The 23,987-nt window shown below is 41.6% G+C and overlaps 1 protein-coding gene across 5 annotated transcripts in view; it reads right to left on the reverse strand.

Annotated features, from left to right (window-relative positions):
* The window catches only part of ZMAT3 (zinc finger matrin-type 3), a 46,632-nt gene extending 22,860 nt beyond the window's left edge, over positions 1 to 23,772 (reverse strand). The window contains exons 1-3 of one of the 5 annotated variants that reach the window (XM_073674939.1): positions 23,289 to 23,402; positions 13,139 to 13,482; positions 50 to 151 (exon numbers count right to left, since the gene is read on the reverse strand). In XM_073674939.1, coding sequence (XP_073531040.1) covers positions 50 to 151; positions 13,139 to 13,411 — 375 coding nt within the window. In that variant the 5' untranslated portion in view covers positions 13,412 to 13,482; positions 23,289 to 23,402. Of the gene's footprint in view, positions 1 to 49; positions 152 to 2,339; positions 2,578 to 13,138; positions 13,483 to 17,114; positions 17,223 to 23,288; positions 23,403 to 23,432 lie in introns of those variants that run through there. The other 4 variants (XM_073674940.1, XM_073674938.1, XM_073674941.1 and 1 more) reach the window with 4 other exon arrangements.
* Positions 23,773 to 23,987: the final 215 nt, after the last annotated feature.

Consider the following 23,987-nt stretch of genomic DNA (forward strand, 5'->3'; position numbering starts at 1 on the left):
ACGTGAGATTATTATTACAGCTAGTCCCATTCTACTTGATGACACTTACATTTGGGGACTCGGATGATACTGTATGTAAAGTGTGTCTTGATGACGCCGGACAACTACTCGATGCACTGTAATTCCGTAACTTCTTGCTGTGGTTTTTGCCCTAGAACACATAGGTTACATTATAAATATATGAGTATAAATCTACAATACATATATACAGTATATAGACACCTATAAAAAGGACTGAAACAATTAGCTCATGGTTTTTTCTAATGACATCTATAGGTATCACCATTGTATTATAAGCATGTTTTTATACAATGGCTTGCGAAAGTATTCACCCCCTTGGCTTTTTACCTATTTTGTTACATTACAACCTGTGTTTAAATATTTTTATAATCTGATGTGCGTGTGATGGCATAAACTAAATTTATGGAATCAAATAGCTAAAAATTGTCACGTGCATATGTATTTACTCCTTTTGCTATGAAGCCCCTAAAAAAATTTTGGTGCAACCAATTACCTTCATAAGTTACAGGTTTAGTGAAAGGAAGTCCACCTGTGTGCAATCTAAGTGTCACATGGTCTGTCAGTATATACACACCTTTCCTAAAAGGCCACAGAGGCTGCAACACCATTAAGCAAGAGGCACCACTAACCAAACAACACCATGAAGACCAAGGAGATCTCCAAGTAAGTCAGGGACAACGTTTGTGAGATGTACAAGTCAGGGTTGGGTTATAAAAAAAGATCCCATTTTTTGATGATTCCCTGGAGCACCATTAAATCCATTATCATCAAATGAAAAGAACACGGTACCACAACAAACCTGCCAAGAGAGGACCACCCGCCAATACTCTCAGCCCTGGCAAGGAGGGCATTAATCAGAGAGGCCATAACACAGGGAGTGCAAACATCCCCTTAGGGACAGACCTTAATCAAACATCAAATTGCTCAGAGAGCAAATAAATCCCCACTATTAAGGGTGGCCACATCATGTTTTAATACAACATAGGTTAAGCTAGGTAGCAATAGTGAAGATATCCTATAATCAAAAACGCAGGCTACAGCAGCAGCTAGGATATTTAGATATGTATAAGGAGAATTGCTACCAATGAAATGGACACCTAACGGTGCCTCAATAATAAGTGAGAGAGGCAACCTATGCTGATATTATTTTAATTATACGTTTGACCTTTTAATGAATAATGAAATAAAGGTAAAGTTTTAATGTCCCTTAATAGTGGGGATTTATTTGCTCTCTGAGCAATTTGGTGTTTAATCAGAGAGGCAGCACAGAGACCAAAGGTAACCTTGAAGGAGCTGCAGAGTTCCCAAGCAGAGACTGGAGTATGTGTCCATACGACCACAATAAGCCCTAAACTCCATTGAGGTAGCCTTTATGGAAGAGAGTCCAAAAAAAAGCCTTTACTTACACTCAAATTGTAAGGCTCATTTAAAGTCTGCCAAAAGACATGAGAGACTCCCCAAATGTATGGAGAAAAGTGCTGTGGTCAGATGAGACCAAAATTTAACTTTTTGGCCACTAAAATAAATGATATGTCTGGGGCCAAACCAACACAGCTTGCCACCCCACAGTGAAACATGATGGTGACAGAGCATCATGCTGTGGGGATGTTTTTCAGCAGCAGGGACAGGGAAAATGGTCCGAGTCGAGGGGAAGATGGATGGTACGAAATAAAGGGATATTGTTGAGTAAAACCAGTTTCAGCCTGTCAGTGATTTGAGAGTGGGACGGAGGATCACCTTCCAACAAGACAATGACCCAAAGCATTCTGCTAAAGCAACACTCGAGTGATTTAAGGGGAAACACGTAAATGTTTTGGAGTGGCCAAGTCAAAGCCCAGACCTTAATTCAATTGAGAATCTGTGGTGAAACTTGAAGATTGCTGTTCACCAGAGGAAACCATCTAACTTGAAGGTGCTGGAGCAGTTTTGCCTTGAGGAATGGGCAAAATCCCAGTGACAAGATGTGGAAAGCTCATAGAGACTTATCCAAAGTGACTTTCAGCTGTAATTGCCGTAAAAGGAGGCTCTACAAAGTACTGACTTTAGGGGGTGAATACTTATGCACACTGTAGTTTTCAGTTATTTTGTCCTATTTGTTGTTTGCTTCACAAAAAAGAAAACCAAATGTTCACAGTTGTAGGCATGTTCTTTTTATGAACTGATGCAAACCCTCAATAAAAACAAGCAATGATATTCCATGTTGTGAGGTATCAAAACACGAAAAATGCAAAGGGGGGGAATACTTTCGCAAGCCACTGTACGTGTATTTTGTATACTATTATTTGGACGTTATCCAATTGCCAACAGAAACCACATACCAGTTCTAAATTTGATAAATCTCTGACTTTTTTTTCTCCCATTCTTCTAAAGTTAAAAAGGACCATGTTCAGGCTCAGGTCTAGGACTGGTGAACAGACTGTTTGAAATCTGTTCATGAAGAACAATAGAGCTGACATCAGATGTACCGTTGGGGTAGTGGCACAGCAGTGGGTATCACTACTACACGAAAAAATTAGGTTTCTTTCTCAGAACCTCAGTCACATATTTTGGCAAAGTACATAGCTCTAAATTGAAACTATGCAAAAGTGACAAAAATGAAAAGATTATAAAATGTAGTGGCGGAATAAGAGGCTGAAGGCCACTAAGGATATTTGTTTTTGATGCTTCTCTGTGACTACGTATGTGGCACGGCGGACACTCCTCTTCCTCAGGTCCTGGCCATACTCCCTGCAACAAAAAATGATTTTAAAAAAAAAAATTACCTATTGTTTAAATCAGGTTTTTATATTAAAAGTAATTTTTTAATGTTCGATTTTTTTTCTCTCGTATCAATATCTATATTAAAAAAACATAAATCTTTAATTTTCACACTGCCCACTAAGCCTAATGTTAGAATTCTACTTACTTTTCTTCACATGGATATAAATCAGGAATATACTCAACCTACTGACTTAAAAGGGCTATTCCCATCTCCAAGACCCTATCCCAATATGCAGAAGGTATAATAATATTATTAGCAAATACCTCCATTTAGAAATGTAGTATAGTTCTTTTGATGCGCTATGTTGCTTACCCCATGTGAAGGGCAATGCAGTAGCTTAGGTATCCATGGTTATAACCACTAACAGCTAATTAACTGTCACTATATGAGTGGTCGTAACCATGGATACTTAAGATACTGCAATGCCCTGCACATGGGGTAAGCGACATAGCGCATCAGAAGAACTATGCTACATTTCTAATTGGAGATATTTGCTAAAATTATTATTATTTTATCTACTACACATTGGGATAAGATCTTGTAGATGGGTATACCCTTTTAAAGAGAAATTGTCATTAGGATTTTAAACCCCAAACTAATAGCATACAGTGGGGGAAATAAGTATTTGATCCCTTGCTGTTTTTGTAAGTTTACCCACTAACAAAGACATGAACAGTCTATATTTTTAAGGGTAGGTTAATTTTAACATTGAGAAACAGAATATCCAAAAAAAAAAAATCAAGAAAATCACATTGTATAAATTAGATAAATGTATTTGCATTTTGCAGTGAGAAATAAGTATTTGATCCCCTACAAATCATTATGAGTTTTTGGCTCCTACAGACCAGTTAGACGCTCCTAATCAACTCGTTACCTGCATTAAAGGCAGTTATCTTACATAGTCACCTGTATAAAAGACTCCTGTCCACAGACTCAATTAATCAGTCAGACTCTAACCTCTACAACATGGGCAAGACCAAAGAGCTTTCTAAGGATGTCAGGGACAAGATCATAGACCTGCACAAAGCTGGAATGGGCTACAAAACCATAAGTAAGATGCTGGGTGAGAAGGAGACAACTGTTGGTGCAATAGTAAGAAAATCGAAGAAATACGAAATGATTGTCAATCGATATCGATCTGGGGCATCATGCAAAATCTCACCTCGTGGGGTATCCTTGATCATGAGTAAGGCGAGAGATCAGCCTAAAACTACACGGGGGAACTTGTTAATGATCTCAAGGCAGCTGGGACCACAGTCACCAAGAAAACCATTGGTAACACATTACGCCTTAAAGGTTTAAAATCCTGCAGTGCCCGCAAGGTCCCCCTGCTCAAGAAGGCACATATGCATGCCCGTCTGAAGTTTGCCAATGATGATTGGATGATTCTGGATGATTCTGTGAGTTATTGGGAGATGGTGCTGGGGTCAGAGAAGACAAAAATTGAGCTCTTTGGCATTAACTCAAGTTTGGAGGAAGAAGGAGGATGAGTACAACCCTAACAACATCGTCCCAACCGTGAGGCATGGTGGGGGATACATTATACTTTGGGGATGCTTTTCTGCAAAGGGGACATGACGACTGGACCGTACTGAAGGGAAGATGGATGGTGTCATATATCACGAGATTTTGGCCAACAACCTCCTTCCCTCAGTAAGATCATTGAAGATGGGTCGTGGCTGGGTCTTGCTGCAAGACAATGACCCAAAACATACAGCCAAGGCAACAAAGGAATGGCTCAAAAAGAAGCACAGTAAGGTCATGGAGTGGCCTTGCCAGTCTCCAGACCTTAATCCCATAAAAAACTTATAGAGGGAGTTGAAGCTCAGAGTTGCCAAGCGACAGCCTCAAAATCTTAATGATTTAGAGATCTGCAAAGAGGAGTGGACCAAAATTCCTCCTGACAAGTGAGCAATCATCATCATCAACTACAAAAAACATCTGACTGCTGTGCTTGCCAACAAGGGTTTTGCCACCAAGTATAAAGTGTTGTTTGCCAGAGGGATCAAATACTTATTTCTCACTGCAAAATGCAAATACATTTATCTCATTTATACAATGTGATTTTCTTGATTTTTTGGGGGGGGGATATTATATCTCTCAATGTTAAAATTAACCTACCCTTAAATTTATAGACTGTTCATGTCTTTGTCAGTGGGCAAACTTACAAAAACAGCAAGGGATCAAATAAATATTTCCCCCACTGTATATGTAAAGCTGCTGTGATGCTGTGCAAATCCTTACCTTGCTTGTAGAAATTATAACTGAATGAGTTGCAACTGGTAATGAGTTGCAAGTGCAGTGGGTGGGCCCTGCACTTGCAGCTCTTCTGCTTGTCTCCTGTCTCTGACTGACAGGTCGCTCATGTTTCAGACTCCTGTCAGTCAAAGGTAAAAGACAGACAGCAGGCGAGTAAATGTAGAAAAGTAGGAGAGCTGTAAGTGCACGGCCCTCCCACTGCACTTGCAACTCATTACCATACAATTTCAACTATGGACTTTATTTTTTATATATAGAAAAGTGATATGTAAAATTGAGAAAAACAAAAAAAATGTAAATAGAATATATAAATTTAACTTAAAACCTGATTTTAACAATTGGTAATTTCCTGATTACACATTCCCATTAATTACACACTGTTTGACAACAGTTCTCCATTCCCTTTAATTACACAGTTTGACAAAAGTTCTGTCTGGGTGTTTTCTAAGACTTCACACTCTCACAACATTATAATTCTTGAACATATGGCGGATGTGACTGGCTCTGGACAAGAATACAGCTTTCAGAAAATCACTCGTGTGCACTAGCACATTGACTAACATAGGTCAGTGTGCTGTCCGTGTGCAGTCGGTGGTGAACATAGACCGCACACTGCCCGAAAATACACGTCAGAACGTAGCCTAAACAAAGAAGCTTTAGGATAGCTTCGCCCCGAGAAAGTCAAATAAACAAACAAAACAACAAGACGACATGGTAACTGTTAAGGTAAGATATATCTATTCTTAATTAAAAGAAATATCCATTGCGTGCCCATGTGTTTTATAACTGTATTGTGTCAACAGGGTTTTTCAGAGTACAATTTACTATGATGAGACATCTGGCTGCTGCACTAAATTCAGAAAACTGTCAATAAGTCAGTAAAATGGCAAAAAGTGTAAATGATTTTGCAAATGAATGAAAAAAGTGGTGAATTGTTGCATATAGTTGAGTCCGGAAATATTTGGACAGTGACCGAATCTTGGTGATTTGGGATCTGAATGCCACTACTTTTTATTTAAAATGAAACAGCTGAGATGCAATTGAAGTGTAGACTTAAAGGTTTCATTAAAGGGGTTGAACAAAAAATATCCTGTAAAACCTTTAGGAATTGCACCCATTTTTCTACAAAGCTTCCTCATTTCAGGAGCTCAAAAGTAATTGGACAAATAAACTTTACCATGAATAAAATTTCATTTTTAATACCTTGTAGAGAATCCTTTTCAGGAAATGATTGGTGACGTCCATGGCTTCCAGACTTTAGGCAAACGCTAGGTTTCCTCCTTTGTGATGCTTTATCGGGCCTTTACTGCAGTTGACTTCAGTTGTTGCTCGTTTGTGGGTCTTTCTGCCTTAAGATTTGTCTTAAGCATGAGAAATACATGCTCGATGGGGTTGCGATCTAGTGCCATCGCAGAATATTCCACTTCTTTGCCTTAAAAACTCTGGGGTTGTTTTTGCAGTATGTGTTGGGTCATTGTCCAACAGGACTGTGAAACGCCGTCAATCAACCTTGCATTTGGTTGAATCTTAGCAGAAAGTATTGCCCTGTACACTACAAAATTCATCCGGCTGCTTCTGTCTTCAGTCACATCATCACTAGTGACCCAGTGCCATTGGAAGCCATGCATGTCAATGCCATCACACTGTCTCCACCATGTTTTACAGATGATGTGGTGTGCTTTGGATCATGAGCAGCTCCAAGCCTTCTCCATACTTTCTTCTTCTCATCATTCTGTACAGGTTGATCTTTGTTTTATCTGTCAAAAAAATACTTTTCCATAACTGGGCTAGCTTTTTAGATGTGTTTTGGCAAAATCTAATCTGGGCTATTTTTAAGGCTGATTAATGGTTTGCACCTTGTTGTGAACCCTCTGTATTTGCCCTCATGAAATCTTTCCTTAATGGTAGACTTAGATACTGAAACACCTACTTCTTGGAGAGTGTTCTTCACTTGGGTGGATGTTGTGAAGGAGTTTTACTTCACCATGAAAGAATTCTGCGATCATCCACCACTGTTGTGTTCCATGGATGTCCAGGCCTTTTTGAGTTCCCAAGCTCACCAGTGAGCACTTTTTTTTCTACAGAATGTACCAAACTGTTGATTTGGCCACTCCTAACATTTCTGCTATTAGATTTCTTCTTTTTTTCAGCCTAATGGTGGTCTGTTTCTCTTCCATTTAGAGCTCCGCTGACTGCATGTTGTGGGTTCACAGCAACAGCTACCAAATATAAATGCTACACTGGAATCATCTCCAGACCTTTTACCTGCTTAGATGACTATGAATTAATGAAGGACTAGTCCATGCAGCCCATTAAAGAGCTTTGGAGATAATTGTACAATTACTTTTAGTCCCTTTAAAAAGAGGCAGCTACATATTAAAGAGCTGTAATTCCTAAACCATTACTCCAATTAGGATGTGAATACCCTCAAATTAAAGCTGAGAGTCTGCACTTTAAGCCCATATTAATTATATAAATGTATCTTAAATATGTTTTGGTTAAAAGCTAAAATGCCAAAACCTGTGTCACTGTCCAAATACTTCTGGACTCATTTGTAGTTATCCTCAACATCTGGCTGATGTGGAGAACAATGAGCATTGTATTCTACTAAACACAAATATACAATGCATTTTATTGGAATTAATGACTTGTATTTTTTATTATTTAAACTTCAGAGTGTAAATATTTTGAGTTAAATTAATAGAAATATAGAAAATGTCCAAAATTATGAGGCCAACCATGTTCCAGCCACTCATATCATGCATCCAAGCCCAGATGTGTCCCCTTTAAGTTTAGTGATGAAGTCGTATTGGACTGAGGTGGGTTTCTTGGTATTAGCGGGACACTGTTTTTTCAGTAAGGGAAACATCAAATTTTGTGACAATTTATTATTTACACATGAAAATGAACTTGTGTGAAAGTGAGGTCCATTAAAACATGTCCTGTTGACTCGTGATATCTCTGTATTTGCTTCTTTTTTTTCTTCCTTCAGTTTTAAAGGGAACCTGTCACATTGTACATGCAGACTGATCTGTGACAACATGGCATAGTGAACAAGAAGCTAAGCAGAATGATACATACAGTGCCTTGAAAAAGTATTCATATCCCGTGAACTTTTCACCTTATACCCTAAACTTAAATGTATTTTCTGTGATATACGAGCACATAGTGGCAAGTATTTGTGAAGTGTCAAGGAAATGATACATGATTTTCCAATTATTTAAAATATATAAATCTGAAAATTATGAAGTGCATTTGTATTCAGCCCCCTGTAGTCTGATTCTCCTAAATATAATCCTGAGTGACCAATTGGCTCCAGAGGTCACATAATTAGTAAATTGAGTCCACCTGTGTGTCATTTATTCTCAGTATAACTAAAGCTGTTCTGTGAAGAACTCAGAGGGTTGTTTGAGAACATTAAGGATCAAACAGCATCATGAAAACCAAAAAAAACAGGGATAAAGTTATGGTGAAGAGTAAAGCAGGGTTAGGTTATAAAAAATAGCCCAAACTCAGAACATCTCACGAAGCACTGTTCAATCCATCATTCAAAAAAGGAAGTGCAGCACAATTGTAAACCTATCAGGACATGGCCATCCACCTAAACTGATATCCCAAGCAAGGAGAGCACTAATTAGAGAAGCAGAAAAAAGGTCCATAGCCAATCTGGAGGATCTGCAGAGATCCACAGCTCAGGTGCAAAATATGGGAAGATGGATGGAGCTAAATACAGGACAATCCTGGAGGAAAATCTGATAGAGGCTGCAAAAGACTTGAGACTGGGTATATGTTCACATTCCAACAGGACAATGGCCCTAAACATATTGCCAGAGCTACGATGGATGGTTTAGATCAAATCATATTCATGTGTGTGAATGGCCCAGTCACGGTGCAGAACTAAATCCTATTGAGAATCTGTGGCAAGGCTTGAAAATTGCTGTTCACTGACAATCTCCGTCCAATATCACTGAGCTAGAGCTAGTTTGCTAAGAATGTGTGAAAATTTCAGCTTCTAGATATGCAAAGTTGGTAGAGACATACCCCAAAAGACTTGCAGCAGTAATTGCACTGAAAGGTGGTCCTACAACGTATTGCCTCAGGCGGTATCATGCCTTTGAATTTCATGTTTTCAATACGGAGTTTTTTTCACAGCATATAGGCTACCTCCAGTGCTTGAATTTGCTTATTGCCACTAGCTTTTTGACCCTCTGCTTTTCCCATCACCTTGCCCTGAAGCGGTGCAACGTGGAAAGACAGAGCTCATTCCCTCAGAGACTGACGTATAGAGGGCATCCACCAATTTACCCCCCTTGTGATAGCATCACCGGTAACAGATTTTGTGGCATTTGTATGCAGCCACCAGATACACAAGTCTCTCACTCCTGAATTAGTCAGCTGCATTTATAAGACTGGATAGCAGGCTGGTATGACGCATGTTGTTTATACACTGTTCAGTCATTTTGTCTCATGTATTTCCGTGCTGCCTTTATACATGTACTGATACCTTGTTATTTTACTGCTTTTAGTTTCCCCAAATACATTTACTAACGTTCAATAAACTGCACAGACTTCAGGAACCATTCTTCTCATTGGACTATAGTAGATCGGTTTAACTGCATGTCAGGCTGAGTGCCCACGTAGCGTTTTTCAAGCGTTTATGCTGCGGAATTTCCGCAGCGTAAACGCTTGTGAAACGCTAGGTAATCCGCACCCCATGGTCCCCAAGGGGATTCCGCATGTTCTATGCACATGCTGCGGATTTTTCCGCAGCGTTTATGCTGCGTACAAAAATCCGCAGCATGTCATTTAATTTTGCGGAAGCGCAGCGGAACTCCCGCCATTGACTTGCATTGAGACGCATAGAAACCGCGACTGTACATTTGTACAAGCGGCTTCTATGCGTCTCTATGTGCGGATGGTACCCAGTTCTGGAGGAGAGGAGACTCTCATCCACACCTGGGTACCATTGTACCTGTAAAAAAAGAATAAAATAACAAATAAAGTTTATATTCACCTGTCCGGCGGCTTCTCTCTGAATGCCGGCATCGCTTGAGGACCTGCGGTGACGTCACAGTCATGTGACCGCAGGCCCTTCACCGCTCTGTCTCGCGATATGCCGGCATCCAGGAAGCAGAGAGGAACGAGCGCTGCAGCCACGCCGGGACATCGGGGGTGAGTATAGCTTTATTTGTTTTAATTTTTACGGTTCACACTGTATAAATCCATGCTGTTTGCATGGATTTATACAGTGTGACCTAGTTGTCAAGCACTTTCCAAGTGATGCTATCGCCTGGAAAGCGCTTGTCAATCTGCATGCGGAAACGCATGTGAATCCGCATGTGGATCCGCATGTATTCCGCAGGAAAAACGCATGCACAATCTGCATGCCTTTTTTCTGCCAGGGAGATGCAGAAATGCTGCAGAAATTTTCTGCTTCATTTCTGCATCGTGGGCACATAGCCTCAGACTTCACATACGTCTCAGGGTACATGTAGCGAGGGCAGAACAGGGGGGCTGAATACAAATGCATGTCACAATGCTCAGATTTATATTTTTAAAATAATTAGAAAACCATCATTCCTTAACACTGCACAAATCCTTGATACTTTGTGTTGGTATATTACATAAAAGCCAAATTAAAAAAAAAAACATTTAAATTTGTGAATGAAACGTGAAAAAATGTGGAAAAGTTCACGGGATATGAACACTTAATCAAGTCATTGTATATCTTGTATAATATTAAATGAAATCCCTTGTGCTTGGTGTTGATTGACAGTCTCTCCTATATGACCATTTATACAGTAAGCTGTCAATTACTGTATAGGACCACCCACTGTACTCTTATGCATACAAACACCAGGGATTTCAATACATATTATTAAAGGGGTTTTTTTTGTGTGTGTGTGTGTGTGTGTGTGTGTGTGTGTGTGTGTGTGTGTGTGTGTGTGTGTGTGTGTGTGTGTGTGTGTGTGTATATATATATATATATATATTACACACACACGCACACTGCTCAAAAAAATAAAGGGAACACTTAAAAAGCAGAATATAACTCCAAGTAAATCAACCTTCTGTGAAATCAAACTGTCCACTTAGGAAGCAACACTGATTGACAATCAATTTCACATGCGGTTGTGCAAATGGAATAGACAATAGATGGAAATTATTGAGACACCCTCAATAAAGGAGTGGTTCTGCAGGTGGGGACCACATCTCAGTACCAATGCTTTTTGGCTGATGTTTTGGTCACTTTTGAATGTTGGTTGTGCTTTCACTCGTGGTAGCATGAGACGGACTCTACACCTGTCGCAAGAAGGTTTGCTGTGTCTGTCAGCATAGTGTCCAGAGGCTGGAGGCACTACCAGGAGACAGGCCAGTACACCAGGAGACGTGGAGGAAGCCAGCAGCCGGACCGCTACCTCCGCCTTTGAGCAAGGAGGAACAGGAGGAGCACTGCCAGAGCCTTGCAAAATGACCTCCAGCAGGCCACAAATGTGCATGTGTCTGCACAAACGGTTAGAAACCGACTCCATGAGGGTGGTATGAGGGAACGACGTCCACAGATGGGGGTTGTGCTCACAGCCCAACACCGTGCAGGACGCTTGGCATTTGCCACAGAACACCAGGATTGGCAAAGTCGCCACTGGCACCCTGTGCTCTTCACAGATGAAAGCACGTTCACACTGAGCACGTGACAGACGTGACAGAGTCTGGAGACGCCGTGGAGAGCGATCTGCTGCCTGCAACATCCTTCAGCATGACGGGTTTGGCAGTGGGTCAGTAATGGTGTGGGGTGGCATTTCTTTGGAGGGCCACACAGCCCTCCATGTGCTCGCCAGAGGTAGCCTGACTGCCATTAGGTACAGAGATGAGATCCTGAGACCCCTTGTGAGACCATATGCTGATGCGGTTGGCCCTGGGTTCCTCTTAATGCAGGACAATGCCAGACCTCATGTGGCTGGAGTGTGTCAGCAGTTCCTGCAAGATGAAGGCATTGAAGCTATGGACTGGCCCGCCCGTTCCCCAGACCTGAATCCGATTGAGCACATCTGGGACATCATGTCTCGCTCCATCCACCAACGTCACGTTGCACCAAAGACTGTCCAGGAGTTGGCGGATGCTTTAGTCCAGGTCTGGGAGGAGATCCCACAGGAGACCATTCGCAACCTCATCAGGAGCATGCCCAGGCGTTGTAGGGAGGTCATACAGGCACGTGGAGGCCACACACAATACTGAGCCTCATTTGGATCAGCCTGTAGTGTGTTTTTCCACTTTAATTTTGGGGGTGACTCCAAATCCAGGCCTCCATTGGTTGATAAATTTGATTTCCATTGATGATTTTTGTGTGATTTTGTTGTCAGCACATTCAACTTTGTACAGAACAGAGTATTCAATGAGAATATTTCATTCATTCAGATCTAGGATGTGTTATTTGAGTGTTCCCTTTATTTTTTTGAGAAGTGTATATATATATAATCTGATCTGCTCCTCCTGTTTTATAACATCCCGACTACAGATCAGATACCATTTTCAACATGACAAATTCTCTTTAAGCTTTCTTACGTATGCAAACCTGAACATTAAGAGAGAGCTCCTATCATATCACTTTTGGTGCCGCTGATCTCTGTACGCCAGGTATTCTTACAATGTGCACTGGCGGTGCGCTCTCCTGCTGGCTTGTTACTTCTGATATCAGTGCCAGTGACCGAGCGCACTGTAGAAAAATCTACTGAGCATATGTTGGAAGCGACAACTGACACATGCTCTGTAGAGCAGGGACTAGCCCAGCTCCTGAAACAGACGTGACTGATGACGCATCACTTCAAGGAGGGGGCAGAGTCTTGGGCCGTGACAGCAGCCTCTGTCCCCTGATGGCGCTTCATTTGAATATCCCAGCATGCACTGGGATTCTCAATTGAACATCATCAAAGAGGAAGTAGAAATTTTGGCCACAATTTTTAAAGATATGAAAGCTTTTTTACACAGATGTCTATCCATTATCAGGACAGCTAGTCTCTAGCAAAGTATGTACACTACCATGTATGCCAGGAAAGCTTTAAATGGGCAATGTAAGATGCCTGCCTCAGCTCCCCTTACCTGATAGTGTGCCTGAGCTTGCTGTGCAGAATTTAAAGTGACATTACACAGCTTACAAGAGAGTGGTTTACACAGGTCTTCCAAGGATGGATCTTGCCCCACAACTTCTTCTTGGGTGATTTCCAGAGAAGGAGGTGGAGATGCAAGAGCAGGTCTTCTGTCTGAATGAGGCGGTACAGGAAGTACCAATTGCTTATTGCCAATTCCTATGGTGGCTGGAAATGCAGACGGCTCTGTTTGAGGTGGTGGCCTGGCATGCTGTAACACAATCATTTGTCTGGGTATTGTGCAAAGTCAGTATTGAATGAAGAAGGAAATTCCTTCGCCAGTGATTGTGAAGATTACTTGAAGGAAGAACAGAAATGAAAAAATCAAAATTAATACATGAGGCATATATCCTGATATTTTAAAGATACTTTGCTAGAGTTCATTAATTAAAACAAAATCACTAAGCAATTTTCATGCATTTATATTGTAATTGCTAGCTTTATCTAGATGGTCCCTCCATTACTACATCATGAGGACAGGGTTCTCTGACTGATTTGCTGCTAAGGAAAAAAAAAAGAAGGAATCTTCAAATCAGCCCCTTGATAACTAATATGGCTGACAATGGTAGTTGTCAGATTGCTACTATAAGTCCCAGAAACATAAATAGGTTATAGGTAATAGATGTCTGACTGCTGGGGGTCCAACTGATGGGGAATTGGCAGGCACAGTGCTTGGCTTTCCCCATCACAATCCTAAATACCTTTTAAATAGGGAAAGCATCTTTGAAGAAATTGCATTTGCTAAAGTTACCGTTGTCTTGTTAAATGACAGAAACCTGTGCTAGAATGCTGGTGAGCATGTGCAGAAAGTAGCTTCGGTACTGTGATCTGGAAATAACCCATACCGTGCATTGTTAGGCTATCGAGGAAGTGAAGATGGATCCAGCTCAACACACCGGGCAATTACTTAAAATTCAACAATCTGTATTGGCAAATCCTTTTAAAAATTTGTAGAAAAGACAAAAAATGGACATCTCAGACGACAAAGCGTATATTATGGGGTAGTGTGTATAAAAGATGCGATATGCCAATAAAGATTGTTGAATTTTAATTAATTGCCCGGTGTGTTGAGCTGGATCCATCTTCACTTCCTCATTGACCCAGGCGCTGTGCAGCAGCGAGGACTCCGTGCTCCATGCCAGACTGGGATTACATCTCAGGGGTGAGCTGAAATGTTCTCTTTATTCATTGTTAGGCTATCACCACGTCACAATAATGGCTCAATATTTAGAAATACAAAGTGGACAGCAGTGTGAGCAGCCTCTTCTGGTATCTGCAATTTTAAATCAGTAAGGCAGGATGGACTGTTGTGTGAGCAGCTTCTTCTTACCTCAGTATCCTGGTATCTCCAGTATTATATCAGAAAGACAAGGTGGAAAACAGTGTGAGCAGTCTCTTCTTACCTCAGCACTCCTGGTATCTCCAGTATTAGGTCAGAAAACAGGGTGAACAAAAATGGGACCAGCCTATTCTTACCTCAGTATCTCTGGTATCTCCAGTAATAGGTCAGAAAAACAAAGTGGACAGCACCATGAGCAGCCTCTGCCTACTTCTGTGCCCTTGGAATCTCCAGTACTGTATCAGAAAGACCAGGTGGACAGCAGTGTGAGCAGCCTCTGCCTACTTCTGAACCCCTGAATCTCCAGTACTGTATCAGAAAGACCAGGTGGACAGCAGTGTGAGCTTCATCTTCTTACCCTCAGCACTCCTGGTGTCTCCAAGTATATACATGAAGGGAAGGGGTACATAGCTGTGGCAGTACAGAAAACTTAGAGCAAGTCCATACTGCACATGTTTACAAGCACCTGCGCTATTAACATTCTAAGACACCAAGACGGCAGACATTTCAATGTTATATAGCGATTCCATACCTAGACAAAGCAAATGTGATTTGCATAATTGAAGCTATTTAGAACTTTATTATTTTCTTGCTTTATTTTTTTTTCTATTCCCGAAAAACTCCTTTAAGCATATTACGCTATGGCTTGAATAAAATATTAAATGGGCCAGTAAGCTCTACAATTCAGTAAGGAATATGACATGCAACAAATCAAAGAATATGTTATGTATTTTCCCCATTACAACATGTACCTTTGTATTTTTACCATTTTTTTAAAAAACAAGTTAACTGCACAAATTGAAGCCTGGTCCACATGCAAAGAGAACAAGTCCGTATGTCAGGAGGCCACTACAAGGAAGAGAAGACAGCAGTCCCAGGCTACTTTCAGCTTCATTGTTAAAGGGAATCTGTCAGTACGATCAACCCTCCTAAGCCATCTATCGTCTATATGGGCATGTAGGTCATAGGAAGCAGAATAATATGATACCTTAACATCTGTCATCCAATGTCTTATTTCAGAATTCCAGAGAAATCCACATTTTTCTAAATATATAAATGAGCTGTTAAGATCTATGGGCTGGGCACAGATCTTCCTGAGAATCTGCCCCCAGAGCTTATTTTCAATTAAAGGGGGAGCTACCAGTGTGAGACATGTAGATCAGGAGAGCAGACTGTCAGACATTACATATCTGTTATCATACTGTTATCACCCCCTTTCATTGAAAAAAAAAATCTCCGCAAGCATATTCTCATTCAGATCCGTGTGGCCCATAAATCTTAACAGCTCAATTACATATAAGGAAAATGTGGATTTCTCGAAAAAGACATCGGATGGCAAATATCAAGATATAATTTTATTCCGCTTTCAATGACCTGCATGTCCATTTAGACGGTTTAGGAGGGATGAGCACTATGGAATCAATGGCGCTATATAAATAAATAATAATGAGCCAACTGGTAGTGTCCCTTTAAAGGGTTATTTAAAAAAAATCAAGTAATTTGTTAGCCATCAGACTAACTTTTTGATCAATTTGACTCTGACCACGGGGACCTCAGTAATCCTGAAATCACTGAGAACGCGGTATTGCAACCCCGTCCTGACTGTAGGGTAGGTGCACATGTGAGGCCTCCATTTATTGTCTACTGAAAGCCGAGTACAGTGCTGGGCTATTTCCAGCAGTCCCATAGACAATGAATGGGGTGGAGGACATGTGTGCATCCTTCTGCAACATTCAGGATAGGGATACAAAGCCACGTTCTCAGGGTTCCATAGATCAGATCTTGGGATCGCTGAGTGTCCCAGTGATTGAACCCCCAGTGTTCAACAATTTATTCCCTATTCTACATATACAGAATAACCATTTAACCCTTTAACAATTTCTCTGCACGCATCATCAAGTACAAGGACCCATAAAGATGTTAATAGTCACAATACTAAAACACTGACCTGTCAAAAATAAAGGAATAGGAATTTGGTTCATTTTCAAATGTCTACAGTTCCCAATATCCAGACCTGAGTAATTAGGCGAGCAGTTTCCATGGTTACATGCAGAGTGTCTGCAGCCCTTCTGTGCAATCTACTCTGTTACATTTTGGGGGTCACCAAACCAGATTCCAAAGTATATACAGCAGCCTCAAGAAAAACATTTACAAAAAATAACATGGAAGAGATTGTCGCCTTTCAGAAAAACTTTGCCCAAAGGCTTAGTTAGATGTGAAAAAAACAAACCTGAGTTTATTTACTCTTCCGGGGTCCAGCACTGTGTCTGCAGCGCTGTCTCCTCGTCACTGTTGATTAGTTACAACAGTGAACAGAGCTTCAGCTAATCACTGAGCTCAGCAGCTCGTGCCGTCTACATTGGCTGAGCCAATGAGCTCAGTGATGGGTTGTAGCACTGTTAACACTGTGGCTGCAGCCTATGCACAATCAATGGAGAAACACCGAAGAAAGAGTACTCGACCAGGGGAGCTCATGAAAAGTGTCATTTGTTTTTTTTTTGCAATGAACTGAGCCAATAGACAAAAGTTTTATAAAAGATTTATAGCAGGGGAAAACCCTTTAAAGGGGAAACATATAACTCATACATACCCTCCATTACCAGGTCTGAAACCGGCGATTCCCAGCAGTGCACAGTGGGTGCGCTGGGGGGATTCTGTGTGACTGCAGACTTGTCGGTTTGGACCGGACAACCCCTTTGAGGAGTTGATTTATTAAGACTGGCAATTTGTGAGCCAGTTTTGATGCGTCAAATTCAATAAGAGTCGTGCGTTTCTTAATGAATATGGTCCACGATCACCTGCAGTGAACCAGAAACAGAAATATCCTCTAGTCTAGGATTGAAACACATCTGCTCTAATCTGCACCACTTTTGTGGTGTAAATTTTAATGATTTTGTCGGGGCACATTAGGTCATGACCCCTCTGCTAAACTCCACCCATTTGGCAGAGCTGGAGTAAAAATATCAATAGTTGTAAAATGTTGGTTGCCATGGTAACCAGGGCCCCCCTGAAGGCCTCAGGTCTGCCATGTGAAATGTTCTATGAAGCCCAGCCTGTTGGTGTTGCATAGGTGATTAACCCATTCCCAATGTGGCCAATTTCCATTTTTGGGTTTTCACTTTTTCCTCTCCTTCTTCAAAGAAGTTTTTTTATTTTTTTGTTGACACATCCACATGAGGGCTTGTTTTTTGTGGGATGAGCTGTAGTTTTCAATGACACCATTCATTTTATTATGTGATGTACTGGAAAAAGGAGAGAAAACTGCGAGTGCAGTGAAATTGTGATAAAGCAACTCCACAATTGTTTGGGGTTTTTTTTCTACAGTGTTCACTATACAGTAAAAAATAATCAGCAATATGATTCTCTAGGTCAGTACGATAATGGCATAGTTGCTTTTTATTTAAGTAATGAAAAAAATGACATTTCTTGTAGCGCCATTTTGACACATTTTACATTTTCGGTTGATGGAGCTTTTTGAGAACTTTGTTTTTTTGTACCCTGTGCCAATGTTTTTATTGATACCATTTTGGGGTAGATAGAACACTTTTATCACCTCTTATCGCATATTATTGCATTGTTCCGAAGGCCAGAAAAAAATATAATTCTGGTGTTTAAATTTTTTTTCTGATTATGCCATTATAACTTTTATTTATTTTTCAAAAACTTTTTTCCCCACTTTTTACTGTATTTAATAGTCCCATTAGGGGACTTGAACATTCTTTGTGCCCATCGGAGTCCTGGGGACTTTGATGGGCACTGGCATGCTCTAGATGTCGCTGCCAGAGATTGAAGGCAGCATTTAACTGATTTGTGTACGCCTACTATAGGCAGATGGTGGCTGAATATCCAAGCTATCATCTGCTAGCAAAGATGTGGGTTCAATTCCTGAGTCAGAGAGCTGGCATATTACATAAATATAAATCATATGTCAGTAAGGGGTTAAGTGATTGCAGGTTCAAGTCCCTAAAATTACTATAAAAAATATAGAGAAATAAAATAAAAAATGGCAACACAAACCAAAATTATTATTTTTTTTACATAGTCCTGAATTTTTCTAGCTCCTAAAACATTAAAAAACCTTATAAGTTTAGTATCGTCTTAATCCTACTCACCTGGAAAAACATGTTTCCAGCTCATTTTTAACACAGAATGATCGACGTAAATATAAAACAATATTAACCCCTTAATGACGTGGGGCGTATTAGTAAGCCCCACGTCATCACCCCTGTTTAGCGCTGAGCCCACACTAAACCAGGCACATGTCAGCTGAATCGTGATCCACCCACGGCTGTTAAACAGTTAAATGCCGCTGTCAATCTCTGACAGCGGCATTTAACATCGCTGCGCCGGAAGCTCGTCATTGGCCCCGCCCATCGGTGACCCCATCACATGATCACAGGTCACCCATGGGTTGGCATGACAACCCGGGGTCTGCAGAAGACCCCTGTGGTAGTCATGTCCAGATTGCTATGAGCGCCGCCCAGTGTTTGGCGCTCATAGCGCAGTGAGCACATCTGCTGCAAACAGGCGATCTGCTCATCGCCGATCAGGCAAGTGGAGACTATAGAAGAAAGCAAAAAAAAATGTTTTAAAAAATAAAAAAAATATAAAATCACCCCCCTTTCGCCCCATTCAAAATAAAACAATAAAAATAAACAAATACATACACAAATTTGGTATCGCCGCGTTCAGAATCGTCCGATCTATCAATAAAAAAAAAGAATTAATCCGATTGGTAAACGGCGTAACAGAAAAAAATTCTAAACGACAGAATTAAATTTTCTTGGTTGCCACAACATTGCAATAACGGGCGATCAAAACATCGGATCTACCCCATAATGGTATCAATCAAAGCGTCAGCTCGGCGCACAAAAAATAAGCCCTCACCCGGCCCCAGATCACAAAAAATGGAGACACTACGGGTCTCGGAAAATGACGCTTTCTCTTTTTTTTTTTTTATAGCAAACTTTGGATTTTTCTTTTCACTACTTAAATAAAAAAGAACCTATACATGTTTGGTGTCTACGAACTCGTAATGACCTGGAGAATAATAATGGCAGGTTAGTTTAAGCATTCAGTGAACACGGTAAAAAAAACAACTCTGGAATTGCATTTTTTTTTGCATTTTCATCACACTTGGAATTTTTTCCCGTTTTCCAGTACACGATATGTTAAAACCAGTAATGTTGTTCAAACGTACAACTTGTCCCGCAAAAAATAAGCCCTCACATGGCCATATTGACCAAAAAATAAAAAAGTTATGGCTCTGGGAATAAGGGGAGCAAAAAACGAAAACGCAAAAACGGAAAATGCTCCGTCATTAAGGGGTTAAAAATGGTGGCATTTAGGGAGGTTTTTTTTCAACATTTCACACCATTTGAATTTTTTTTTTAAGAATTTTCCAGTACAATGAATGGTAAAAAAAAAATTAATGGAGTCATTCAAAAGTACAATTCATCTTGCAAAAAAAGTGAAGCCATTGTCGATGGAAAAATAAAAAAAGTTATGGCACAAAAAAAAAAGCCGGGCACATAAATGGTTAAACCGACCCATCTATACCATATATCAATTGTAATATCGCGTGTTGTTTGAGTATTATACACATAGCATGTCCGTGTCCTGCACAACGAGAGAATATTACTTTTCTCACATCATTACTGACTCTCTAGGATATTGTGTACATGGGGAAGAGCTGATTAAGTAATAGGTCAGCACCAAATTCATCTTCCCATGAGAGTAATAGAAGAACGTGATGAGTGGAGATCGGGATGAGTCATCTCCTTCTGTCAGTCGTGGGTTAGTACAAAATGAATGCATCCAATGTGCTATATGAGAGGAGGGGAAATACTGCAAACTATTCTGCGCTTATTGAAAGTGCAGCAACCCTGCAGCTTCACAGCATGACATGAGAAATCTTCCACAACCTCAAACTTACTGGCCCGTAGCTCCGGTCCTGCAACACCGTACACCCCAAGGGCTCGTGCAGACGACCGGATGTTCTGTCCGAGTGTGATCCAACAAAAGATCAGATCGCACTCGGACCAAAGTTATTCTATGGGGCCGTGCACATGTCCGATTTTTTCCTCAGACCGAATCTGTCCGAGGAAAAAAGTCGCAATATGCCCAATTTGCATCCGTAAATTGGATCATACTCGGCCATGCAAGTCAATGAGTCCGTGGTAACAATTGGACCTCACTTGAATGACATCTTAGTGCAGTCTGATGACAGAATGGAGAAGATGGAGACATTTTTTCCCCATCCGATAAATTCAGAACACACTGTGATCACACTCTGATCAGCGTCATTTGCATAATCTGACAGGTTTTCTCGGATAAGAGACAATACGGTCAAGTGACCATTGCCTAATGATGAGAAGTAGCTTGTGTGTGCAGCAAAGCTTCACGAGAAGAATACCTCCATGTAACCACGTATGCCCCAGTTTCTAGGGTTCGTAGTTAAATGGTTGACAAGCTCTGTAGTTACCGCCAGATGGAGGTAAAGCTGAGACTTTAGGCAGGTCTATGATACCACTATCACAGGCCGCACATTTTGGAGCCTTTTTATGGCTGTGTGTAAGAGTCAGTGATGCAAAGAAAAGTTCCTACCCCACCCCATCAACTTTTGTCCTCCTTTGGGCTGGTATACTTTTGTAGACTATACTATTCTACAGAGGTATACCACTAGACATAGTATTACAATGCAAGCCCATCCATGGCGTACACCACAGTATGTCTACTCCGCAGTGGGATATGTCACCTGTCCAGGGACGTAACTGGATGGAAGGATTGTGTTCTCACCTGGGCCCTGGAGCCTTTGGTTCATATGAAAGATCAATACTATTAAAGACCAGATATTTATGGGCCCTGTTGAAGATTGTGCATTGGGGCCCATAAGTTTCAAGCTCTGTCTTAGATTTAATGTCAGAGGATTAAAATCTGATGTGTACAGGTCTTTACAGGAGTAATAAGCTGCTGGAACCAGACAAATCACCAGATTGTCCATGCAATGCTAGACAGGACAGGTCCTCCAGAGTGAGAGATGCTCTCTAGAATTGTTCTCCACTCAGATCCATTTTAGCTCCATCCTTTATTGCCATAGGGCTGAATATACACCTGTCAGACTCCAGCTACTGTCAGGATTCTCTCCTTCACAGCACTGCCGGCTTGAGAGATCGGCCCCACATAGTCCTCCATACAGAATAATGGGGCCCACATAGTCCTCCATACAGAATAATGGGGCCCACATAGTCCTCCATACAGAATAATGGGGCCCACATAGTCCTCCATACAGAATAATGGCCCCACATAGTCCTCCATACAGAATAATGGGGCCCACATAGTCCTCCATACAGAATAATGGGGCCCACATAGTCCTCCATACAGAATAATGGGGCCCACATAGTCCTCCATACAGAATAATGGGGCCCACATAGTCCTCCATACAGAATAATGGGGCCCACATAGTCCTCCATACAGAATAATGGGGCCCACATAGTCCTCCATACAGAATAATGGGGCCCACATAGTCCTCCATACAGAATAATGGGGCCCACATAGTCCTCCATACAGAGTAATGGGGCCCACATAGTCCTCCATACAGAGTAATGGGGCCCACATAGTCCTCCATACAGAGTAATGGGGCCCACATAGTCCTCCATACAGAGTAATGGGGCCCACATAGTCCTCCATACAGAGTAATGGGGCCCACATAGTCCTCCATACAGAGTAATGGGGCCCACATAGTCCTCCATACAGAGTAATGGGGCCCACATAGTCCTCCATACAGAGTAATGGGGCCCACATAGTCCTCCATACAGAGTAATGGGGCCCACATAGTCCTCCATACAGAGTAATGGGGCCCACATAGTCCTCCATACAGAGTAATGGGGCCCACATAGTCCTCCATACAGAGTAATGGGGCCCACATAGTCCTCCATACAGAGTAATGGGGCCCACATAGTCCTCCATACAGTATAATGGCCCCACATAGTCCTCCATACAGTATAATGGCCCCACATAGTCCTCCATACAGTATAATGGCCCCACATAGTCCTCCATACAGAATAATGGGGCCCACATAGTCCTCCATACAGAATAATTGCCCTACATAGTCCTCCATATAGAATAATGGCCCTACATAGTCCTCCATACAGTATAATGGCCCCACATAGTCCTCCATACAGTATAATGGGCCCCACATAGTCCTCCATACAGTATAATGGGCCCCACATAGTCCTCCATACAGTATAATGGCCCCACATAGTCCTCCATACAGTATAACAAAGCACCATGTGGCTTTGTAGATTTCTGATATCTACCAAATATCTGATTGTTACCTCTATATAGTCCAGACATCAGTGGGGGTGACAGGGCAATGTATACGGGGTGTATGACACGTCACTGTGTCACTAAAGCCAAACATTTGAGAACATGTATAAGCGTGTGGGGTGCAGGCTGGGATATAGACCTAATAAAGGGAAATTCTATAAACCGGCAGCCTATAGGTTGTCACATATATCTAATAAAGACATAATATAAGCTTGTGGGGGCAGATTTTGATATTTACCTAATAAAGGCGCAGAGTCCAACAGACAGAATTCCATCTGTCAGGGATGGCTGGGACTAATGCTTTACACAATTCTACAATGGAAATCTTTCATAAGTGATAAAAGTCAGATAGATAATAGATAAGATAAGTAAGGTATATAGATAGATATATAAAATAGATAAGATATAAGATAGATAGAAGTGGTATAGCACCAACATGTTCCGTGGAGCTGTGCGATCTCCTCCCGTAGCTCTGCTGTGTGCAGATGATGCGTCTCTGTCCCGGTAACATACGATGCTGCACTATGGACCAGCACATACACATGTGGTGATGGACAGGGCAGGATGCGGCACTACTCACACACAGCGGCAGGGAGCCGTCTCCACGACCCGCTCTCACCGGGCTTCCTGCGGACCTGCCCTCATCCTCCGGAGGCCCCGCACACGCCGGCTGCTTTCCTTCTCTGCAGCGGCTCCTGTGCTCCCAGCAGCCGCAGAGCCCCTTCCTCCTCCCCGGCTGTCTGTGTGTACGAGCTTCCGGGGCCTCCTGTCCTCCCATTGGCCGCCTGCCATAGACAGTGAGGCTGGAGGAGCTGTCACACTGTGGGCTGAGGGCATCTCCAGGTGTAGAGAGGGCAGCAGCTGTGTGCTGTGCCATAGGGGCTAATGCCCGGGCTGTGCCACTGTGCATATGGGATCACAGGGACATGATCCAGGCAGCAGGGACTATTAAAAAGAATGAAGAAAAGGAATAGAAAAGAATGAACATATAAGAATTCACCGTATATAATATTCCCTGTGCTTCTTAGTTGGGAATAAACATGAAATATGTGTAGAGAGGAATGAACACATATTCCATAGAAACAGGTGTATATTATATTCCCTGTCATGGATGTACATAGAAATCATGGGGCCC

This window comes from Phyllobates terribilis, unplaced genomic scaffold (assembly GCF_046119375.1).
Source record: "Phyllobates terribilis strain yellow unplaced genomic scaffold, ASM4611937v1 Scaffold_3__8_contigs__length_932513732, whole genome shotgun sequence".
NCBI lineage: Eukaryota > Metazoa > Chordata > Amphibia > Anura > Dendrobatidae > Phyllobates > Phyllobates terribilis.